The sequence below is a fragment of the Pollicipes pollicipes genome, unplaced genomic scaffold, assembly GCF_011947565.3.
Source record: "Pollicipes pollicipes isolate AB1234 unplaced genomic scaffold, Ppol_2.1 Scaffold_4295;HRSCAF=5057_pilon_pilon_pilon, whole genome shotgun sequence".
NCBI lineage: Eukaryota > Metazoa > Arthropoda > Thecostraca > Pollicipedomorpha > Pollicipedidae > Pollicipes > Pollicipes pollicipes.
In genome coordinates this window covers 21,934,534-21,958,549 of record NW_023596461.1, presented here as the reverse complement: position 1 = coordinate 21,958,549, position 24,016 = coordinate 21,934,534, and the positions used below count along the sequence as shown (strand labels likewise).

Genomic DNA, 24,016 nt, shown 5'->3' with positions numbered 1-24,016 from the left:
AACCCCGCCTCAATCTGTTCGGCTTGATTCTTACCAGAAAGAGAAAACAGGAAAATTCAATGCAACAAAAATCCTATCATTTTAGGTATTTCTTGCTGCCAATCACTACCATACTTTTCAACTATGGGACTAGTTCCTAGATTTTTAAAGATTTTGTTTATTGAAACAAATATCCTAGAAAGCATAGAGTCAGCTCCTTTGAAAATTGCATATTCACGGCACGCATCTTTTGTCGGAGCCTCGCATCCCTCGCCCCCTTCCCCCCCCCCGCCCCCTCTCCCCAATCAGTAAAAGAATTATGCCCTCGCTTCCCTAAAACAATATTTAGGGGCGCAGTTTTGTAAGTGCGTCGTCAGCCTGCTGCTCAGAGTTGCAGTTGTGTGACCCACTGCAGCGGCCCGTACGGGCTGCTTACGTCCCGCACTTAGGTAAGCCTGTTTACTACATTGAGTTGTTTCCCGGTGGGGTGGAGTCAAAGTGGCAATTTGCACGGGTCCTGACGAGAGAAGAAGCGGAATGGATTTTGTACTGTGCGATGAATCCGAGCTGCTGGGATCGTCCAAAAATTTGCGGTGTTTTTTGTCATTCTGAACTCCGCTCCTGGGTACGCGTTGCTCACGTTGGGTAAAATTTCCGATGGTTGCGCTGCTTTAAGCGCGAAGTCCCGAAAACATAATGTCCGTTTCGCGCTTAGCTGAACTAGAGGTGCGAAACAAAGACCAGAGGAAATGTGGTATGAGATAAAGCCAAAGGTATCCGGCTTTAAGGTTTTAAAGCATTTTCAAAAGTTACATATGGTGTGCAACCCTCCTCCCTCCCCTACTTTAAGCACAACATTATTTTCTCCGCTCCCACACACCCTTGTGTGTGGAAGCGGAGACCTCCTGGCCTTCCCCGTTGTTATGCATCGGTTGCACTCCATCATTATTACAACCATCATTTCGCCTCTGAGCACATAATATATGGATGATCCCGTTCCTGGTTTGTTGAGTGTTTCAAACTCCGGTGGACAGACTTTTAGCCTTTTGATGGCCTGTTCATCTTGTTTCTACGTGGATAACATAGGCATAGAATCAAGCAAATACGATAAAACAAGCAAGGGGACTGGCTAACATCACCATGACATAACCAGGGCAAATTGACCATGACTATCCATAACCATAACCATAACCATCAGAAAATCGAATGGCAGCGCCGAAACTCGGCTTTTATAGCAGAACAGACCATGACACCGGCATGAAAGCAAGACGAACGGACCATCAAGAAGGTAATTCGCCAAAACTACAAACTATTAAGAAAGCGAGAATAGCTTTGCTTCACCACGTGCTACAAAAACATTTTCGCTTCTCCCTTCGTCATCAGAATCATCTAAATTGCAACGATGATCTCAGAAGCAAGTAAGTGAAGCCCACAAGTATATCTGTCAGTACGGAAACTGTGCAGCACGTAGAGTACAATTCAATGGGTCCCACAACCGCAACCCCGAGTAGGAGACTTACTAAGTGCCTGCAAACGGCGCTGCTTGGGCTCCTTCAGGCCTGCCGGTGCGTCATACTGTAATTCTCACCAGATGCAGCGAAACAAGGAGGCTGCGAGTGCTGGGAGCAATGCTGATCATGAGCATTGCATTAGTGATTAATGTGAAGAGTCAGGTGTCCAGCAAAATAGCGCTACCTGACCAATTTACGTAGCCAGCGCCAACGTGTGTGGTCTTTTTTGTCACTCCGTTTAAGTATATCTTAGATGTAACTTTCAATAACATGTCACTAAAGGTGCCCCTCTCAACATCATACTGTCTTGCATTGAACGTGAGCAAGTGTGTATATTAAGGCAAATGCTAGCACTTCCGAAATGCACTTGACATAATAGCGCAGGGTTTATTCCAGTCCAGTGATCGTCCTCTCCAGTCGTTGACTTTGACGTAGCTGGGCTGCAACTTTTTGAAGGCACAGCTCGGAATGAACGGTCTCTTTAAATCCCTCCATCGGTTAGTGCAATGATGTCGGAATTATACATGTCTGCATGAAGAAAAACAAAAAACGGCATCACAATATATGTGATAATCTGGCATCAAACTAGATAATGTACTTTCTTTACCTGATCTGAAGCGAGCATGCATCATGGACATGTCATCACTAAACCAAGGTTAGGTGAGACTTTTCTGACGGGCATCCACCAGCAGCGCTCATGAGCACGATATGTCGTATCAGGATCGATCACGTTTATATATTCCGACTAATACAAAATCGCTGAATGGAGAGCTTTAACATGCAATAATTTAGTAAATGTTGCGATATCGGATGTGTCGTTTAAACATGATCCCACACACATTCCCTCTGCTGAACTAAGCAGCACTCTGATTCTCCCCGTGCATTCCAATACGCTTGGACAGACTGGAAGTAAAACGCCAACATTTGGCTTTAGAGGAGACACCAAACATTCTGCGCACGTCTCCCAGAATTCCTTCTTAGCAGGTTCAGTTCCATTGAACCCAGCCGGGTTGGCCTACCTGTGAACCGCAGGCCGCTCCCACAGTACGACTCGCAGAAGCCCATCTCTGCCGCCTTGTTCTTGTAGTGCATGTCCTCAAAGAAGATGGAGACGGGCCTGGGCTGGGCCGACGTCTCGGAGGAGCCGCCGCCGGCCCTGACCGAAGCCGGCGGCGGCTCGCGGCCGCCGAGCGGCGCGCCCGAGGGCTGCAGGACTTCGCCGGCAGAGCGAACCGAGGCGGCGAACACGAACGGGACGAGCTCGGCGGGCTCGACGGCCGGAGCTTGCGACGAAAAGCCTCCGGAGGCGGAGCGGGGCGGAGGCTGCAGTGTCAGCTGGAGAGGAACGGGGCCCGGGTTCGCGGCGCGTGCCCGGTCCGCTCTCGCGGCGGTGAGGAGAGCGGCGATCGACTGGGGCAGAGGGGACAGCGGCTGGACGCTGACCGAGGAGACGCGCGAGTGCCCCCGCTGCCGGGCTCCCGGCGAGTGGGAGGAAGAGGTATGCGATCCGGCGGACGCGGAGGTGAGGGTGCTACTGGTGTGTCCGCGAGAAGTGACTCTTGGAGAGGAGTTAAAGTTGGGGGTTGGGGAGGTATTTGGGCCGCTATTTAGAGAAACGTGGTTACGTTCGCGAGAATGTCTCATCAATTGTGAGTTTGCAAAGGCGATCCGTGTAGAAAGAGACGATCTGTTTGGGTTAAACCTCCTTGTCCCTCGCGACTGGCTTCGAGATGAAGGCGTGGGGGATATTGAAGTGGACACAGACGCCTCGCTCTGACCCGTCCTGATCGGTTCCTGTGATAAACCCTTCGATGGGGAAACGGATAAGGATTGAGCTAAAACTGAAGAGCCCCCACCCGTGTGACCTCGAGCAGGGCCCCGGGAGCGTCTGGTAACGGCTGGGGACAGCCCAGATACCTGCCGATTCCCCTCAATCCTACTCACGTCTACCCGTGGGAAGTCCCTGGACTGGGAAGCAACGCGTAGAGACGGAGCGGGGCCTCTCATCCCCTCCCTGCCGCGTCCCCGTCCCGGGCGCCTGGAGCGGAAAGCCCTGCTCTGTCCCCGTGGGGGACCCCTGAAGCGGGATGTCAGGGGGGTGCGCGGCTCTTGATCCTGCTGACTGTGCTGGGGGGTCGGATCGGGACGGGACGACGTCGAAGGGGACGCGCGCGTCGGCGGCAGCCCATAAAGACCACTGGGCTCGCTCGGCACGTGAATCGAGAACACATCCGCGTCCGCGCCGAGTCCGACGGCCACCAGGGCGGCGACACAGGCGAGGGCTGCGACCGAGTTCATGGTGCCACCACGCCCTCCACGACCCCCGCGCGCGCGGCTGACCGGACTGGACTGACACTGGCGACTGCGCCGGTCGTCATGTCCGCCTCCTTTTTATAACCCCCGCTCCCCATCCCCCTCGCCCGGCGCCGTGACGTCATCGGAGCCGGTGCCCCCTGTGACGAAAGTGGCGTTGCCGGACGCGGTGTGCAGTGATATACTGACACGCCGTGGGAACGGTACGAGCATGGGGTGCTGAGACGCTAGGGGCTGCTGTTTTGGGCAGCCTGTGATGGGCGCAGGCCAAGGCAGGGACCGTATGCCCGTGTGGGGTCGGATCATGGGGTGATGTGCTCATTTTGGCCTCAGGTCAAGGCAGGAGGCTTATGCCCGTGTGGGGTCGGAGCACGAGGTGATGTGCTTATTCGACAGCCCTAGGTCTAAGCAGGAGGCCTGTCCCCGTGTTGGGTCGGATCGCGGAGTGGTGTGCTCATTCCAGTGCCTCAGGTTAAGGCAGGAGGCACCCGGAACAGGAGTGCAATTGGCATGGCTCATCTGTTTAACTGAGCGTGCCTTTGACGAGACTCCACGAGCAACTTGTCTTCAGTCGCTTAAAAATGCATGAAAAACGTAAATTATGCACCATTATCTATGTGGTCTTCATTTGTTCCCGCGTGATATTGGTCAACTTTGCCGATATTCTGTGACGGGAACATTAATGAGATAAGCAGCCAACACTAGAACACAAATATAGACGGCAGAATATGCCTACCTAAGTTTAGAAAGGAACTCTGTCCAGAAAAGTGAAATACAATTCAAACCTTCAACGCACTCTCACGTTACGATGAGGCATGGCGCATTCAAAGCATTCAAAGCCCCGGAGCCCATTTCAAGCAGCTTATGAAGAAGATACCACGCTTAGTATGCTCCACCGCCTTGCTTGCTATCCCATTCATTGCCCACGGTGTTTTGCGCCCATCTCTGAAGCGTAAACAACCTACGGCACGCCCAAGATTCGCCGCTGGGTGTGCACCATGACATCTAAGACCGTTCTGCACAAAGAGCAGGTGTTTTCTGCAACTCACGCGTTGAATCAATAGACCAATACAGTTGCTTGCGCCGACTCATGCATCCATGCAGATCCAAACAGCCTCATGTCTTGGCAATGTACACAGTCATGGCGTGGTGATTGTTGTGATGACCGAACGGTTCTGGGCTAATCTCTATTTGCTGCAAAGGTTGAGGTCTTTCCCGCAAAGATCAGCCGCTACTAGAAAATGGTAAAAAAATTTATAAATTTGTTCCAGAAGAAAAGTGGCGAGATTATTTGTCTCGTTGCGTCATGAATAGACCAGAGCGAGAAATTCTACTTAAAACTTTACCGTCTGCACTAAAACACAAGCAGCGGCCGTCTCGAATGTAAGCAGAAACTGACCCTTACCGTCTAACTGCGACGCTAAGCTAATAGTTCCCGGAATTAACACAACTCGCATGCAGGCGTTGAGTAACCAGGCGAAACACCTGCTATGCCAGAAAACCGGACTTTATCCTGAGAAACACCCAGCCAGGTCAAGCTTGGCCGGTCGGGGAGATTACCGGAAGCCTCGTGCGTACCCGCTACTACACCTGTGATGAGCGCATAGACCTGCGCTACGCCACATTGGGCCCGGGAGGCCGTTCCATGAAATGTCCAAACCATGTTCCATGTTCCATGAAATGGCCGTCCAAACCACAGCCGGAAATTCGCACGCTCCTACTGGCGGTTGCCGCCCTGACGTTCGCCATCTCCACACGGCAGCATCACGTCCGAGCCCGTACCAGGAGCCGTAACAAGGGATCCGTGGAGGCCCCGGGGCGGAGAGCAGCGTTGGATGGCGCGTCAGGGTCACCGACGGTGTCCCGCACCGCCCGGCTGATACGGAGGCATTTCCTTGCGCGGCGGCCAGGCCCCTTCCGTTGACAGGGAGCGGTGCATGACCGACGAACGGCGACTATGCGAAGGTCTGGGCGGGGGTATCGGCTGACTCACCGGGCCGCACCCAGAAGACGCTGATCGGATATACACAGATATCCACAGGGTCCATTTGGTAACAAGTGCTGGCCTGATGTGCCTGGTGAAGCTTGGACGACGCGGCCGCCACGTTTGGGGGATGAAATTTCAATATGTAATACTAACTAGTGGCTCAGACTAGGGGTGGACCGATGCGGCTTTCACCGCCCCCCCCCCCCCCCCCTCTCCCGGCAAGAATGAGCGCTGGTTTTCACCACGACCCTTTTCAATAAAATTCCGGAATTTGGCGATCACGACGGCTAATTTGGTTCCGAGCTTATAGACACCAGTATGCGCACCTGCATGTAGAGCCCAACAGCCATAGGATTGTAACAAGACTAAGCGATAGTCGAGTGAATACGCATGGTGTGCAGCGGCAACAATTGCTTAAGACTCCAAGACAAACCAACATCGCTAGCTCATTATGACGCTAGGTTTTGTACCTTTAAGGTTTTTTTAGGGGGAGGGGAGGGATCTCCTAGTCTGTTCGCAGTGCGCAGGTGTATTGCCAGTGGTTACATCCCCCGCCCCCCCCCCCCCCCCCCCCCGTCGCCACCCTTCGCATTGCTGGCCACGCCCCAGGTGCTAAGTATTGAAATAGCAGTCCTCACTATCATGCTGACTTTGAAGACCTTGCTAAGCCTGTCTTCAAACTCGCATGATGCATTATTCATGAATGGAATAATTGTCACAAAAGCCGCATGGCGGATTTTGTTTAGTCGCCGTAGGAAGCTTAGCCCGACACCGCGTGACAAAAAATGCAACTCAGAATCTTAACGCAAAGCTTTGGCTCGGAAAACGCCCTCGAATCTTACATTGGATTTGTGCCGATCGACGAATGAATCAGTCAATGAATAGACGAGAAACGTTTTCACGGGATTTTTATTGAAACCTTTCGGCAAGCGTGAAAAACTGGTATGAAGTTCGTAATTCAAAGGAATTATACGCTTTGATTTACGCAGGAAAATAAAGTTGTGTTAATTCATTGCATTTTAGAATGGTTATGTACCACAATCCCACACCTTTTCGTTTTCCCGTTCACTTGAGGAAAGTGCACGTTCTTCGTTAGATCTAGCTACATCCACCAATTTTGCATCATCACACGCCGGCTGCACTGCTCGCATCGTCCGGGTGGTGGCGTCCGATTGAGGTCACATGACCACCACCTGAGTCACGTGACCGTGACCTGACCCGCCGCTGGGCTATGATCTGATCTGACCTGACCCGACCTGAGGCCGCACTCCTCAGGAATCACTGCTCTGCTAATTGCAAGACTCAGCTCACAAGCAGATACCAGCTCACAAAAGCCATTCGGGGGCGCGGACCAGACATCCTCCCAAAACATAGCTTTGGCTGTGACTTTGGTGAATTTGGGCGAGCGTTTGTTCATTTTAACAAGCATGGGGGGGGGGCATATAAACGTTCTGCTTGCTACGATGGGCTCGTGCAGTTTGAAACCCGCTTGGTTCACGGGATATGTGGTGGGAACGTACAATAATGAGGCGTAAAATTTGGAGCGCATTCAGCGGATTGAAGGAGAATATGTTTAATCATCCTAACGCTACGCAGTGTTACATTGGTGAAAAAAAATCACTTTAGCAAACCTACCATTTGAGCAGGCGATTTCATGCAATTAAGAAATAATATTTGCATGTTTGCGTGCCACACCCACCATAATGACTTACCTGTATTGACTGATCCCTCAGCGACGTAATCTGAAAACGAAGCATGCTTTACTGATTTGTGTGACAAAACATGTGAAGCAACTAGTTGTGGCTAAGACGTGAGGATATCAGACATTTCGTAGTATGTCATCCATGCTAATTCACTTCCAGCATTGTACGCACAACTCAAATTAGTAAGATTGAATAAACTTAGGCATTGATTGTCGTATATATGACTGCTGCAATGGCAAGGCCTGCACAAGTAAGCATTATGTGCAAATCACTGAAACAGGCAAAACGGGCGATAAACATAACATTTTAAAGCATGTGCCATGACTAACTGTTCAATTTATTTGCATCGTATCAATAGCTTATTGCGCACACTTGTCGATTATTTTGCTCACTCTGAATGCAAATTGCACCATCTTCCTCTTCGTAACAATCCTCTCCCGGGGCGCAGATCTTGGTGGCGCAGGACTCCCGTTCTGAGAAAGATGACTTTAGTTATGATATGCATGCAGTCCGCCTTATATCGCATATATATATATATATATATATATATATATATATATATATATATATATGTATATATATATATATATATGCATGAATAATTTGGGAAATAATACGGGCATGCCCGAGCGATAGCTCCTCCGAGCATTACAATGCTCGTGTCAGCCCGAGCTAGGTCGAACAGGCGCACGCGATGGAAAAAGGGATGGTTCAGAAACTATCCAAGGGCCGAAAGGGAGGAGAGTTTTTCTTTGGTCGGGAACTGTACTAAGTGCAATTAGCGTCGGCAACGTCCACAGCATCTGCACTCACATTACACCAACGAGGGTAAATGTCGTGGAAGGCCCCAGCCATTGCATGAACATTTGTTTCATTCACCCTCTCATGCTCATTCTTCGCTTCATTCAATATCCTCAAACAGCTCATCATTACCGGAACATAGCGCTGTCATGAGCCAAGAGCCAGTCCACCGACCACCGTGGATGGGAGTCCCCAACCCCTCCCACCCCTTCCCCTGCACCTGCACAATCTCTGACGGAGGGTCCAGGCGCGCTGTAGAGATTGGTAGCAGTGTTGACCCCGAACGGTTGCAAGAGCGTCCACTCTGGACATCATATGTTATGTCATGTAATATTATATTATATTCAGCAATAGTGTTCTTTCCTGAATCCCAAAACTCTGCACAAGCATTTTCAGGACACAAGAACTCCAGCGTCAGGGAGTCTAACCAGAGCGGACCATCGCCAGCCCATCGCTTGAGTTGTGAGGCACTGCGATGCGATGCGATGGGGAAGCGATGGCGGGTTCAATGTTCACTGTCGTAAGTATTTTAGGGGTCCGCTACAACAAGCGAGAGCGACTAAAATGATTAAGGGTGTTGCAGTTGCCTGTGTCGTGATTTGCCTACGCGACTGGCGGAGGTGTGGGCGGCTGTGGATTTGGTCGCGTGCCAGTCGTCCGCCATCTAGTGGTCATCAGTAGAAGCTATAGTTTTGTCCATGCCGTGCCTGAACTCGTGGTTTTAGTACCCAGCAGTATTGGTTGTGCCAGCGTTTTCAGTACTACAGTGCGGATTCATACCCAGTTTGCAGCGAAAAACAGCAGTCTCCCTATCGTACGGTTGTTCGGGAGCTTTTTGCTCAGCTTGGAATAAGGATACCAAATGCCAAGAGTTTGCATGCTTGATAAAAGGATTTGCTTGGTATACAACACTCGATTAGTGTCCATTATCCCTACATATATGTCTTAGAAAGCAAAATTATGCCGTTGCCAAAAGGTCATCTATGCATGCATGCGTCGGCAATGGACATCCGTGTCATGGTATGATTATCTGCAACGGTGCCGTAAAGGCGGACTTGAACCCGTTGACCTTTACATCCCGAGGCCGTTTTGTCCCAAGGTCACACGTAAAAAATAAGTCAAGGATTTATGAGTTCATCCTGGGCCTTTCGCCACATTTTAAGCAACCAGCGTGACAGCTGTGGCTTGATAAACGGTCAATCATCTTAAACTGTTTCCCATTGCTCGTTAATCCTTATCCAGGTTGCTTTAGGTATGGAGCATGTCTGGAGATTCCGTGTGCTCGGGGATCCAGACCCCCCCCCCCCCCTCCTCCGCGGTCCCGGAAACTCTAGACTTTGGGGTTGCAGACTGTCCAAAGTTGAGGATCTGGTAGATCCAGAGACCTCATGGGAGGGCTGCTTTTTGGATAGCACGAGGCAAAGAAAAATGTCGGCATTAAACGTCGAGCTTCAAAAAAGAGTTGCTCTGCCAATGCAGAAGCTTATTTGGCGCACTAGCTTCAGCCGGCTCCTCAAGAGGTCTCACCTGGCCGTTTTGGGCCCCTCTGGCCGCTGAGCGTGCCATTCTGGAGGCCTCGCACCATTCCTGTCCATCAGGGGCACCCTGGCCGCATAAGGAACCTCCCAGTTACCTAGGGCCTCCTGTCCCATCACTGACGCTTTTTGGACACTCGGAGGACCCAGAAACTACTCAGGGTCTCTCTGACCACTCAGGGTTCGCAATTACTGCTCGGACCACCCAGATGCTCAGAGACCCCTTGCCTGCTCAAGGGTCGCTCGAGCTGCTCGAAGTCATTCTGGGCACTGAGGGGGCCTTTGAGGAGCCCCTGCCTCGTGTTGTTCCCTCTGACTGATCAGGGGCTTCATTAGCCGCCCAGGATTCATCCGGTCACCAATGAACGCCTCTGATTGTTCGGGGGTCCTTCTGGTCATCTGAGAGCTGGTCTAGCTGTTGTGGACCCACTGGCCATTCAGCGGTCCGCTTCGTCACCAGACTTATTTAGTCTCACTCTCACTGCCCTTGCACATTAATACATACATACATAAATTACACATATCGCATAACATAACATCACACATAGATAACACACATCTTGACATTCAAGAAAGTCAATGTAACTTGTTTTGATGTGGGGGTTTAGAGCACTCCTGGATGAACAAATATGCGAAAACCGATGAGCTTTTTGCAATAATTCAGAGCAACTTCTCGAAACCTCTGAACCTTTACTAGCGGACCAAACCCAAACATTATCAGCATGGGATAAAATAGCTGCTGATTTGATTGATGCACGTGGTCATCGTCCTTGTTCATCGAGGCTCCTCTCCCACTCACCTCGTACACAGCGGGCTCCGCTGGTAAACTGGTCGTGGCAGATGTAGCCGACTGGACAGTGCTTGTGCTCGCATGAGGCGGCATCTGAAAGGGAAGCAGGGGAGTTGGTTAGAGCGGGGTGCAGTACGAACATGTACAGCTGCCAGCTGACGTGACGAGGCTGTCCGGTGAAAGGGAAAGACTGCCTTTGTTGGCTTATGCACACAAGAGGGTCGTACGATAACCCGCTACCTCGTATATTACACACCCAGACCTTTCGTCGCTTTTGAAATGAGGATATGTCCATTGCGCATTAAGCAGGGCATGTTGTAAAATGCCGAAATGCCCACTAATTTAAACAATAGATAGATGGTGATTGAGGACTTAACTGAGGTGTTCCGGTAATATGTATAGCTGTTCAGTATTACGCAATCCGGTATTTAGTTCTCCAGCTATTGCTCCCATATCGATTGGTGTACGCTCCGAATTGTAACTACTAAGTAATGATCTCCAATTTAGGATAAAGCCCATATTTAGAACTCTTTTTTTATCTGCCTTGAATATCATTTCCATTTGCATGTATTGTGTTGGTTTTCAATTAAGAATGGTGGCCGTCGCTGCTGGTAGCGGCATCAATGTCTCGCATCCATGTATCCGTCTGGCATCTTCTTTACATCCATGATTTTGGTCCCGTACTCCTTAGACCAGCTCAGAACTCGTTCACTCCCAGGCGTCGCTTGTTCGCCGTCTTTCGTCCTTTGTCAGTGGATGTCCCTTGAATCCGCCGGCATCAGTCTGAGAAACTACAGCATTCCAGTACGGATCTACCGCAGTCATCATTTGCCACTGATTGGTGATTCTTCGAAGACCATGTAATGATCCACACGCCTGTCAAATTCATCCCTTCACCGTCGTCATCGCAGCCTGCCGCGAAGGCCACACATTGCCACCGAGCACGGGCGACCATTAGCATAAGCTGGCCAGATACCATCAGGGCCCTGAGGACTGTTCGGTGACTTGCAGGGGGCGGATGGCGACTTCCTGGCCCCCGATGACGAACGCCAACAGCGTCAGCGTCGTGTGACGACGACAGGACAGAGCTGTCGGGATTACTCCCCGTCAGATCCGCACCGGGAGCACGGCTAGCACGGCCAGGATCTCGTCGTAATTTGCAGAACAGAAAGACGAGGCCTTATATAGCATGACACGTTTGAAATGTGCACGCCGTCAGCGAGTGTGGTATACGCCCTGGGTTTTCAGCACGCTATCATCCGCTGTCATTTTTTACGGTTGCATTTACCTTTGTCTTGCCATTTGCCAGATGTCCAATGAGTGCCAACCATTATAGCTTTGAAACCTCTGTTATGCTTCGCCCAAAACCCCGCTTACATGGACAGATAGCTAACACACCCTCCGTAAACGCCATCCCCACATAAAAGTTGTGTGTGCATGTTCATCTCGGCCTCCAACAGCTTCCAGCGCGGATGACTGCGACCTCTGAAACTAATCTTCAATATCCTAACAGGCACCACTGCCTGATAATGCACCTGCCGCGCTCCTGTATCGATCGCTGCCCCTCTCACCCGCCGCATTTCTGCGTCAATCGGCACCTCTCACCTGCCGTACGTCTGTGCCAACTGGCGCCTCTCAGGCGCCGCACTCCAGTACCAATCGGTGCCTCTCAGCCGCCTCACTCCTGTACCAATCGGCCTCTTTCACGCCCCGCACTCCTGCATCGATCGATGCCCCCCCCCCCCCCCCCCCCCCCCCCGCCGCGCGCGCGGGCGGGGCGGACCCACCTTCGACGCAGACGGCTCCTTTGGGCGTATCCTGGCAGGTGTAGCCGGCCGTGCGGCAGAGGGAGTGCCCGATGGACGCGCAGTCGGTGCGCACTGAAACGTGTCGGAGGCGGTCACGGCGGGCTTGTGACGGTGGACGGAGGGGAGGGGGGTCGCGGCCGGCTCACACGACAGGCCGGGCCAGGCCGCGGCGCGGTGCGGACTTGGTAAGGGGCAGGGGTTGCTGGAGTTACTCGGGTTAAGTGGGAGCATTGGAGCTGATTTTCGACAGGTAGAGCGTTTGAAGACATACACAGGAAAAAAACTGTTAGACCAAGCAAGACCAATATTCACACACAAGTCACTTTTCAGTGCAAACTTAGCATAATTAACGATATGTCATGAATAATAATTAGCATAATATTTGACACTATCATGAATAGATAAGGCAAAAAAGTAGTAGTTCATAAGGATGCACCAGCTTTCACCATACGCGTGGCCTCGGTAAATGTCACGATGGAGCCGTATCCATGACGCCCATCGGTTCCAAAGAGGCTTAAAAGCTTGGCATGGTCTAGTCCTACCATTGCACAATAAGGTAAGCAAAGTTCAAAACGGTTTCGGTGGGGCTTTAAGGCGAACTCAGTTGCTGAGGCTCTCTGGCGTCTCACCCTGGCAGGAAGGACAGGCGTCGAGGAGAATCGGACGCACACCTTTAGTCTACCACACGGGCAGCTGAACCACTGCACAACCGGCGACACTCCTCTTCAGTCTACCGCAACACTGTCATCCACAACATCGGCTCGGTATACTTACAGAACAAGGGCCTCACGCACTGAATTCTCGCCTTCGGCCAAGATCAAAGACGTGACTGACGCCGACCGTGGCGTCTTCCTGTTTAGAAGGCAGCCAATCCCCACTGGTCGGAAGTCTCGCCCTCCCCCTCCCCTCCCCCCGTTCCTCCCGTCCAGAAGCCGTATCGCGGCACGCTTCCTGAACGTCGCATCGCCCCGAACCACATGGCTGCACGCTTCGTCTCTTGTCACGCGCATGACTGCATACCTGCCTCCTCACGCCCGGCGCAAAAACGGCACGCAGCGTACTCCAGCCGCCGTGAGCTGCGCTGGGACGCCACCGGAACCGTCCCTTCGCGTCACGACGGGCCAGCTGTCAGCAAGGCCGCGCGGCCAGCGCGCGTGACAGCAAACAGGCCTGCCGTCCAGCCGGGCGGCCGGCGCAGACGGAAGTTGTTTGGCGGCCCGCTTCGCGAGCGGTTCAGACACGCGAGGCATTCGGCAGCAGCACGCGTTGTCCGGCGCAGATCGCGGGCGTGCGTGCCGCGGGCGGCCGGCGGTGCGAAGCAGGAGATCGGGACCCACGGAGCAGTAGCTCAGGGCCCGCGCAGCAGGGGCACGGGACTCGCGGAGTAGGAGCTCGGGGCCCGCGGAGCAGGGGCTCGGGACCCGCAGGGCAGGGGCACGGGGCCCGCGGAGCAGGGGCACGAGGCCCGTGGAGCAGGGGCTGAGCACTAGCTCAGGGCCCGCGTAACAGGGGCACGGGACTCGCGGAGTAGGGGCTCGGGATCCGCAGAGCAGGGGCACGAGGCCCGCGGAGCAGGGGCACGAGGAGCAGGGGTTCGGGACCGATGGAGAGGCAGCTCAGGGCTTGGGTCCCGTGAAGTAGCAGTTCGTGGCCCGCGGAGCAGGGGCTCGGGACACGTGGAAATCACACCGGCTGGAGGTGACGATCTGTGGTTTTGGAGAATCGGGAGATGCCCGAGATGTGAAGTGACAGGTGACAGGTGACAGGTGACAGGTGACAGGTGACAGGTGAGGTGTCGAGAAGACAGCCTGGTTCGGCAACAACGGACGAGCTATCTTCAGGATTAATGGAATTTTATTTACTGTCGGCTGATGTCATAGGCGATTTTACCTGTGCCTAACTTTCTTATCTCCTCCGCCCACACATCTGCCCGCCTTGTCATCGATACCGCTAACCTTCAAAGCAGGCTTGGCAAGGATATAACCGTATAATCTGCGGGCGATGATGCAATATCGGTCAAGCTTGTTATCTGCTCACACCACAAAAATGAAACTCGTACGGATAATGGCATTGAACAGTGCTTTCGTTCTGAAAAAAATTTCAGTCAGCATTGCACTGTGCATGTTGCAACCTTGGCCATGACGTGCAGGCGATTAAACATGGCATGTGCAAGCCGCAAAAGGACAATTTCATCCGCCTGAGGAGATCGTAAAAACTGCCGTGCCCACACTATGATGAAGCATATCACGACTGCTCCAAATGCACCACTTTTCATCCCCAAAGCTCTAGGCTGAAAACGACCGCTGCGCGGAACTGCGGTTCCTAGTGGAGGTGGGGAATAGGGGGGAGGGGGAGTAAACGACATTTAGTCCTGTTCTTTTCATGTAGCGACTTGGACTTAATGCTATTTCTTTCCAGACGTGCGACTGATGCTCCCGCTCCCCAGCCGTCTTCCCCGCTGGCGCCGTGCCTGTCCTTTGCGGACGAGTTTGGGCACTCACGTGGTTTGACGCACTTCCTCACGCAGCCTGCTGTACAGCAGATGTTCCCTCCCTCGCAGTCGTCGTCCCCTTCACAGAGGACCCGCGGCGTCTTGCAGGGACGCAGCGCCGTCGCGATGAGAGGACAGTGGCCCACCTTGGTGTGCGCTGCGCCAGAGGCCACAGGTCAAGGTGGGGTCAGCGGGCTGCCGCGGACCCGCTGGGGTCACGGGTCACGGGTGATTGGAGACGATGGACCGCCGGCACTCCTGCAACACCGCTCTGCGGGTGTGAGGTGTCTCGGCGAGGCAGGGGCGGGCTTAGCTGACGTCACCAGGGGTGAGAGATGCCAAATTGGCAGTGCATAAAACGCTGAGGAGCTCCGGCTCAGGCCTCATTCCGTTCGCCGTGTTGCTTTGCGTTGTGGAGACTGACGTTTGGGAGTTTTCTTGAGCGCACACTTTTTAACATGCGGTATGCGATTACACTTTAAGAAGCCAGCCTTACTTGGTGTGACCCTGGTTCGACACAAGATTTAGAGAAGGCCTTGAGCACTGGTTGATGCTTCACCAATTAAGCTTCCAATTAAGAAGTCGAAGCTTCACAGAGGCGCCTACAGTTTTGTGTTCGATACGGGTCAAATGACAACACTGATTTAGATATATCCAGGGTGGAAAGGAAATGTGTATATATATATACATAAATATTTGATTCATATGTCAGGGTATATCTAAGTCGCAGAAAAGCAGGTCATGGTTATATCGCCTATAGTATGATAACGTCGAGTACGCGGCGCGCTGAGCTGCAAGTTCAGTGCTGATTCTCGTGTCGCTGGTTAGCATAACAGGCTCACATGTGTTGGTTAGCAATTTGCTAAGTGGGTTACCCAGTCCGGTCGGCACTTGAACGAATTATGGCCACGGAGGACGAAGAGTGGCACGAATGCACAATACCGGCCCGATGTCATGGTCATGGCTACTTACGAACGCAAATAGCCCTGTCGTGTCTTTGAAGACAGCTGGCTTTTTCGCCGCACACAACGTCTTGGCACGTCGAAATTGGCTCTGCGGGAATTTCAAAACTGCGTTAGGGGACATGATTGAAAACGATGTTTAAATGATTGCATACAATTTACCATCAATGACAGCATTCGTTGCATCTGAAAGATAGTACTCGGAGCATAAAGTACCTAGTGTTATCATGACGTCTGACTTGGTTAAGCGCCGTGTAACATCACACTAAGGCATTCATTGGCTTTGATTTTAAAGCGTGCAGATAGTCCGCTACAGCCTGTACCGCCAAAAGCCCTTCGAGCCACACCAGTGACGTCAGAGCACCTCACAAACGGCACGCGGGTCAAGGCGAGGCCACTGGGCGTACTCACTGTTGACGCACTCTGGACCATGATCCGTGTCGACGCAGTAATATCCGCGCTTCGTGCAGCGCACATTGCGACAGGTGGTGCGGTACTCGGCTGAAACAGACGCCGCCGTCGGCCCGTCAGCGCCGGCGTGACCCCGATGACGGCCGTGGTGCGGCCGTGTCCGCGCGGCTTTGTCTTGGTGTCAATGTGAGAAATGTGGAGGGTGGGCGGCTACAGATCAAGAACATCTTCCAAGAAATTGGCCCGACCGCGAGGCGTCGAGGCCGCCGTGTGGGATGATCCGAATCTCTGTTTTTAAGTGCAATGGTAGTGCACCCTTTTTGTGGTGACATTTTTTGCTATATTTAATTCATTTATAAGAAATAGCATGACTGCATAGCAGTAACGAAATCAGGTGAGACCTGAACTTCTGGACACGCATTGCCAAGGGTTGTGAGATGCTGACACCTCAGTGTCAATAGCGAATGAAGCTGCCAGATGGCGTTTTGTAAACTTTGCCTGGTAACTGTAAGAGATGACATGCGCACATGCACTTGGCATTTTTGAAAAAACTTCGACATCATTGATGCACGGATTGCGTGACATGTGTTATTTACCGTTGCCGGCAGATCTTTTGTCCTGTCCTCGCTTGTGGTGGTGAGTGAGATAAAAGCTGGTGTTTTGGTCCAATCGTCTAAAGTTTTATATTTAGATTGAAATTTCAGATTTGAAATTAAAGGTTTTAAGATTTAGGGGGACTAGAGGAGAGTCAATCGGGGAAGACTAGAGCAGGGTCAGCCGAGCCACCTTACGAGCATACGGCAGGGAGCGCTGTTGTGACATCAGGCAATACTCCAGTCTGGCATCGATCCATATCGCGCTCAGATATGTTATTGTCGTCCTTGCAGAAAACTTTTTTCTTCTGTCCCATCTAAATCTGGCTTTTTAAGGAATCGAGGCAGGCAGGCTCTGCCTTGGCCTATCTGATAGAATAGCGTGAATAAAAAGTTTTACGAATATTACCAAAAATGACAAGAAAATAAGTATATTAACAAAAGAAGCAATAGAGCGGTTTGTAAACGAGTTATATAAAACAACAAGGGCTCGTCTCGTTACCAAGTGGGCATAAAGGCAACGCAACACAATATTGTTGTTGAATGAAATCGCAAAATCCGGGTTGTGAAAGAGGAAAGCCGATAAACGTCATCCAGCGTGTCAGGCATGAATGTCAGTTCAATTCGCATGAGACGCAGGAGGCCACACCGGTCCACACTATCATTTTGAGTGCCAGGGGTTATGAGACAGCCACTGGGGCTCAGGGACCGCCGGAGTCACCAAGGTCGAGCGGTGCGTTTAATTTTTTTCCGGCCCCGCAGAAACGCCGGTGTTTTTGTGTGAAACGGTGGGGTGCCGGGGTGTCGCGTAGTTTGCACTGACTGCATCGAGAGTGGCGGAGCTCCTGGAGGGCCAGGGTGGGGCGCGCGGTAGGTACGGTAGAAATGGACAGGTGTTAGTGGAGACAAGTAAGGTTATATGCTAAGCATATATCTACATACAGGCTACAAATAGGTATGTAAACATCTTTTTATGAAGAAACGCAAGTAAGAAACCCCTACGAACTTAACCGATGGTAGGACCGCAAGGCAAACACATGACACAGCTATTCTGCGAAGAGGCTTCTGAAATGACATCAGACCAAATGTCCAGCAAATAATACTTACTCGGTTGGGTACAGCCCTGGTCTCCCTTGTTATTTCCACAACACTTCAGGTTTTGCGAACATTGATGATCGTTCTTGCAGAAGATGCCTTCGGCCAACGTCAGCTGCTCTGGATTGGGGCACAGGCCAGGCTTTTCATCGACTGCAAACAAGGCATAATGATCAGCGCACTCCTTCAGACCAGTACGATCCTGCCATCCAGTCCCGCCGTCCATCGCTAAAATGTGTGTCACGTTCCGCAGCACAGCGTAGCGACAGCTAACACCAAGGTGCTCGTTTAGCCCAAGACATCTACATTCACTCGTTTTTGAAGCCGGTAGCGTGACGCGCGTCGTCACGCGCTCTTTTGCAGAGCGTCAGCACTGTAGTGTCCATATTAGCGTTCAGGGCCCATGGCGCAGGGGGATTCGGAACGGGACCACTCATGTGGTAGCCGAAGAACCGGGGCCACCCATGTGGGAGCCGGAGAACTGCGGCTACTCATGTGGGAGCCGGAGAATTGGGGCCACCCATATGGGAGCCGAAGAACCGGGGTCACCCAAGTGGGAGCCGAAGAACCGGGGCCACCCATGTGGGAGCCGAAGAACCGGGGCCACCCATGTGGGAGCCGAAGAACCGGGACCACTCATGTGAGAGCCGAAGAATCGGAGCTACCCTTATGGGAGCCGGTCATCAACTATCGGTCATTGCGCTCCTCTGCGGGCTGTCCCTGCCGGTGATGACGCCTGGGTCCTGGTATCCCATCAATTTAGCCTGGGTGGAGTCTGGTCACGTGGCTGACATGGCTCGGGCTGATTATAGCGCTGACCGACCGCACCGTTCCCGCTGACGGATGCGGTGTGGTGGGTCGGCGCACAGCTGAGGAGTCTGGATGTCGGGCCCCGTCGCCGTCACATTCAGGCAAGCCGTGGACCTTCACCTGGCTATTGATATGGAACGGAATCTTTGCCTTTTGCGATATGTTCGTGCAACATTCGAATGTGGCCGCTTTTAAAACCACGAAAAATCAATTTGGGATGAACTAGAAAGGAAAATTACAAATGCAGATATCGAGGATCGCCCGGGTGCTTACCAGATGATAGATATTGTACAAAGCTAAGTTACTTTCAACACGAGTGCAGTCAAAGGGAGTGCTCTCACCCCACCCCCTTTTTAGACTCGCATTGTACCCAATTTTTTCATCATTGATCCTTCGGACAAAAAGTTTAAGGACAGTGTGGTGCGTTCTTACCAAGCTCCACCCGCAGCCTTCATCCCCATTAGGAAAATCCTGGCTGCATCCCTGCCTTCCTATTTGAAGTTATGGTTTTGTCAATAAAATAGAGCTCCCACGGCTACACTGGCCAGCAATGTCAAAAAGTAAACTTTGAAGCAAATGGTGTGAAGCATTCATACTTACGGCATTGGTGTTCAAGACATACCAAGACTCTTATCTTACAACGGTTTGCGTCTTTCAGAAAATAGGTCAAGGTGTTCTAAAGCGACGACGTTTGCGAAAGATGTTCATGTCGCAGCGGTGCTGAGCCATGGTGAGAAAAAAGTAGATTCAACCAGGCGATTCTTGACGTGTTACCGTCGGTACATCAGTGTTAAACGTCGGATGTAAGTCTATACGTTTGTCACGACTCTCCTTATCCAAAGACAGGTAATAGCACACCATACCTGTGTGTGATTACTTGAAGCTCCATTAAGCTTACTAAGCGTATCGTCCTCACATCACATTAACGTCACTGTCGTGGGAGGAGAAGCAGACAGCGGTCGGTGCCGGCTGCCTAGACCGCGAATCAGACTGATGGGCGCGGGGCCAAGTAAGGGCGTCAATTCCGACAGACCCGAGCCCCGCCAGCGGAGGCGTGTGGAGGCGCGGGCCGTGGGGTGACGGAGCGTATGTGCTCAGTGCAGAAGCCTTGCGGACGCGTGGAGTTCATTGGGTCTGTGCGTGATGGGCGGGTTACTTTGGAGGCAGATCAAATCCAATTAAGACATGAAGTTTTTGTAGCGCGATTATGGTGCACAGGAAGAGCAGGTGAGATGTGAAAGAAATCTGACCAGCGACTCACTGAGAAACAGAGACGTGTTTTGTGTCGGAGAGAGCGACAAACTGTTCACTTCTCAGTACAAGCGCAGAGTGTTGGGACAAAAGCCAGTGCATGCGAACTGACTAGTAACCAATGCTGGAAAAACTTCTAACCATTTACACCGCACCCATCAGGTCTTGCGGGACAAATGTGCAGCTCCGAGTGTCTATTACCAAGAATGGAATGTGATCGCAAGGCAAATGCCTTGACTAAGGAGGCTTAAGTGCTACTGCAGACAGAAGTCCTTGACAATTAAAGCTCACATTTTTTTCATCGGCATTTCATCAGCTGTAAGCTGATTAAAACAACACCCTGATAAATCATTTTGTGCTGCTTTGAAGTGGCGCTTCTTTTGCATTTCCACGGAAGATATCCACAACTCTGCGGCACACATTACGGCTGTCTGTGAAGGCGAAGGCTCTAAGTCCTGTCGTCCAAGGCCGAACACAGCCGCGCTTCTTTCAAAAGCCTGCTTTTTCTTCGGTGGTGCTCCCTTCTAGAATCGGCCTGTCCGCAGGCCTGTCCCCGAAGCCGGACGGCAGGTCGTTTTGTGAACGGTATAAGATCTGATTTATATGCGTCGTTCAAGTTGCAACGGCAGTCACTAGCAGCCAATTCTGGCATATGTGACGTGGTAGGGTAATGTGGGAAGGATAGCTGCATCTACGAGCTTCCGGTAGATCCTACCAATAGACACAAATGCGGCTGTGATGCTAGTTGTGCTTTCACAAGGAAGACGTTGTCAGTGGCCTAAAAGCTCGCCACAATGCAGCCAGGTCTCCTCTGTTTGCTTGACTATGGAAACAAGGCGCCAAAGATAGCAGCTATCTTCCATGAATTGATATTTTACGACAGCATGTCTGCGACTTGCACTCTCAGCGAGCGCCATGTTTGCACTGAGTTGCGCCTTGTCGCTTACCCCGCAATAATCGCCGCGCTGCCAGCCAAATGCGGATTTTCCGGTTAGGCGATCACGTGGTGTTTGGCTCATGAATCGTAGGTATTTCGTCGCAGATCGAGATGGCATTGAATCACGCCAAGCAATGGAAACCAGTAGGAGACCAGTGCCCGGTGCAGTTCGGAGCACCAGAAGCCACTTATAATGTAAATAAAATGCTGACTGCCCCTGCGAGGAAACAGTGCATGCGTTGTGCGTGGATATGATAGCTTTGGCTTAGTCCTGCAAGAAATCCCTGCGGACTTCACCGTTGCATTTGTATAGGCTATAATTCCAGAAGCTGTCACGGAAATAGAGAATGGACAAACGAGAGACATAGAGCCGACAGCATAACCGAAAATCTCCTCCCGTGCAGCCATCGACGCAAACACAGCAGCCGCCCTGCCGCTGCCACTCGCCTGGCTCGGAGCACTTCTTGCCACAGGGTGAGTCGCAGCACTTCTGGCCAGCGCCGCAGTCCGAGCTCGTCATACACTGGTTGTCCCGGTAGAAGCAGTTCGGCGTGGACGTCACGGCCGGACAGAAGCCGGGCTCGTCTGCAAATGGGCCCGCCACTCGTCACCCAGCTGCTGCACGACTGATCGGGTGTTGTGCAAAAGTGTTACGCGCAAGTGCATGCTTTGAATACGTCCTTGCCACTGCAGCCCAACGCGTGGTCCTGCATGAAAAATTCATGGGAGCTGTCGCATGCATGCCTCTCACACGCAGCACTTGGCATGCCTACGAGAGCCTCCATCCCCCCCCCCCCCCCCGTCGCACCTTTCCCATAAATCGCTCGATTTCTGGCTGTACCCCGGTCTGGGCAAGACCTTCTGAGACGTCGCAGGTTTACCGACCAGTGTCCTGACCTGGCAGGTCCTGATCGCAGCTTCACCGACCTGCGTCTTGCCCTGATAGATCCTGACCGCGAGTCCACTGACCTGCGTCCTGACCTGGCAGGTCCTGATTGCAGGTTCACCGACCTACGTCCTGACCGAACAGGTCCTGACCGCAGGTTCACTAACCTGCGTCCTGACCTGTCAGGTCCCGACCGCTGGCCCACTAACCTGCCACCTTGCACATCTTGCCGCAGCCGGTGAGGCAGCACTTGGAGCTCCGCGGGCAGTCGGAGTCGGTGGCGCAGAAGTCGCCGCACCTGTCGTGGCCCTCTGCCGCTGGGCAGATGCCCGGCCGGTCCTCCGCTGCCGAGGAGCGCGCCGTGTTACTGCTGCAGTGCGGCCCGGAGCCGGAACTTCGTCCCACAATACGTCCTTATGATCGTGCGCAGCGGCGTATTCATAATGTAAGAGAGTTTGCTGCGGCAGCTTAACCGGCCTCAAGCAGAGGGTCAATGTATGTTTAAATCAACGATTAAAACAGCGCCATTTCCGTAGTTTCCACCGCTTTGAAGAGGGCTTGCTAGGGAAAATTTCCTTCTCTTAATCCACGCGGTACCCATGAGACTTTGCCCACACCCATCTGCTGCCCATTCGTAGTTGGTTGTACCCACCTGTTGCCAACCCGTTGGCATTTCTAAGCACTTGAGGTCTAAACTATAGAAGAAATTTAGAAACACCTACAGCTACGTTTATTTATTTGCCTTGATAGTTGCAAAAGTGATGTCAACATATGTAATTATGACTGGAATAAGGCCAAGCAGTAACTGTGTGTGCGATTGCTTCAGGCATCAACAAAAGCTCCGTTGATGCATGTGTAAATCAACAATTTTGCATGAGCTTATCATGCAGAAATATCGCGAACTGTTTCGCGCGTCAATAGCTCCGTACCATCCCTAGCATGTACACATGGCATTGTCATACGTCATGAGCCAGACAACCAGTGACAATATGAGAGGGCGATTCAGAAATCATGAGATCATGGAACCATGCACTCAGGATTTTGCAGTGTTATCAAATAAGTGCCGTTACATGTCAGCCGAGTAAACCCGACCTGTAGACGACGCCAGGCATAAACTGATGGTTGTCTGCATGCCTCATATACGGCCTTGGAGGCCCTTCAAGGTTTCTCTTTATCCCAGCCGCGGTCTGCTACCACGTAAGTACCCAGCCGTGGCAAGAGCTGCGCCTATCTGCCCGCTGGCCCGGTCTCTGCAGACCTTGGGAAAGCCGATAATCATCGAAATCTTTCACTTGTTATACTTTCAAGGTTGGTCTTACAAACTGCGTCGTAGCAACCAGAGGCATATGCAAAATTGGAATATGAGTTAGCACGGAAAAATTATTATGGCGTGTCAAGGCATGTATATTGGCACTGGGTTGGAAGTTGCTACCCGTCATTTTATTTGCGGTGCCAGCGAGGGTCTGTTATTAAGGCAGTGTTGGCAGGAGAATATTGTCACTTTGTTCTCCCGCCTAACATTTTACCGATGTTATGAAAGGAATGTCTTCCATGCTTGGATGCCACATTATCAAAAGTCATAACTGCATAGGTTTTTTATCCGTGATGCAGGGAGCTACCGAAAAAGTTCGTTGGAAGTCGCTCCACAGTGCAACACTACATCTTGTAAGCCTTTCACTGACGTCAGCTAGCCCCGGCTGAAGATGGCCTTTCCAGGATGTTCGCGGTAGCACACGTGCACCGTGCCGTTTCGGCGGTCGTCATGGGTCGGCTCAATACATAAGCCCTGCATGCAGATGGCTCCCGCAAAGCTTAGGCAGTGCTCGGCCTGCTTTCAAAACCGCTGTGGTGAAGTCTTGAGAGCCACGATATTTCAAAAACTTTTGTTGCTGGGTAGGAACAAAAAGGTGAGTGGAAAGCCTTGTCGCGAAAAGCTTATGTAATGTTTTGTCTTTAAATATAAGTCGATCGTTGTGTTAAGCAAGGTCATAATATGTGACAAAGTGATGCAACTTATTTCTCCTTTGTAATGAACCCCTTCAGACATTTTGCTGTTTTAAGTTGTCTGGGGAAATGACACCATGTTTCCACACAGTGCATTCTAAATGGTGTGTAGGTGCGTTTTCGGGTTATGAGAACTTATTCAACAAGGC

The 24,016-nt window shown here is 51.8% G+C and overlaps 1 protein-coding gene across 1 annotated transcript in view; it reads right to left on the bottom strand.

Moving 5' to 3' along the window:
- The window catches only part of LOC119097302 (balbiani ring protein 3), a 64,786-nt gene that overhangs the window by 23,953 nt on the left and 16,817 nt on the right, over positions 1-24,016 (bottom strand). The window contains exons 6-15 of the mRNA XM_037220350.1: positions 22,073-22,207; positions 21,425-21,562; positions 17,992-18,132; positions 16,292-16,381; positions 15,891-15,971; positions 14,929-15,075; positions 12,407-12,499; positions 10,629-10,712; positions 7,886-7,966; positions 7,503-7,532 (exon numbers count right to left, since the gene is read on the bottom strand). Coding sequence (XP_037076245.1) covers positions 7,503-7,532; positions 7,886-7,966; positions 10,629-10,712; positions 12,407-12,499; positions 14,929-15,075; positions 15,891-15,971; positions 16,292-16,381; positions 17,992-18,132; positions 21,425-21,562; positions 22,073-22,207 — 1,020 coding nt within the window. The remainder of the gene's footprint in view (positions 1-7,502; positions 7,533-7,885; positions 7,967-10,628; positions 10,713-12,406; positions 12,500-14,928; positions 15,076-15,890; positions 15,972-16,291; positions 16,382-17,991; positions 18,133-21,424; positions 21,563-22,072; positions 22,208-24,016) is intronic.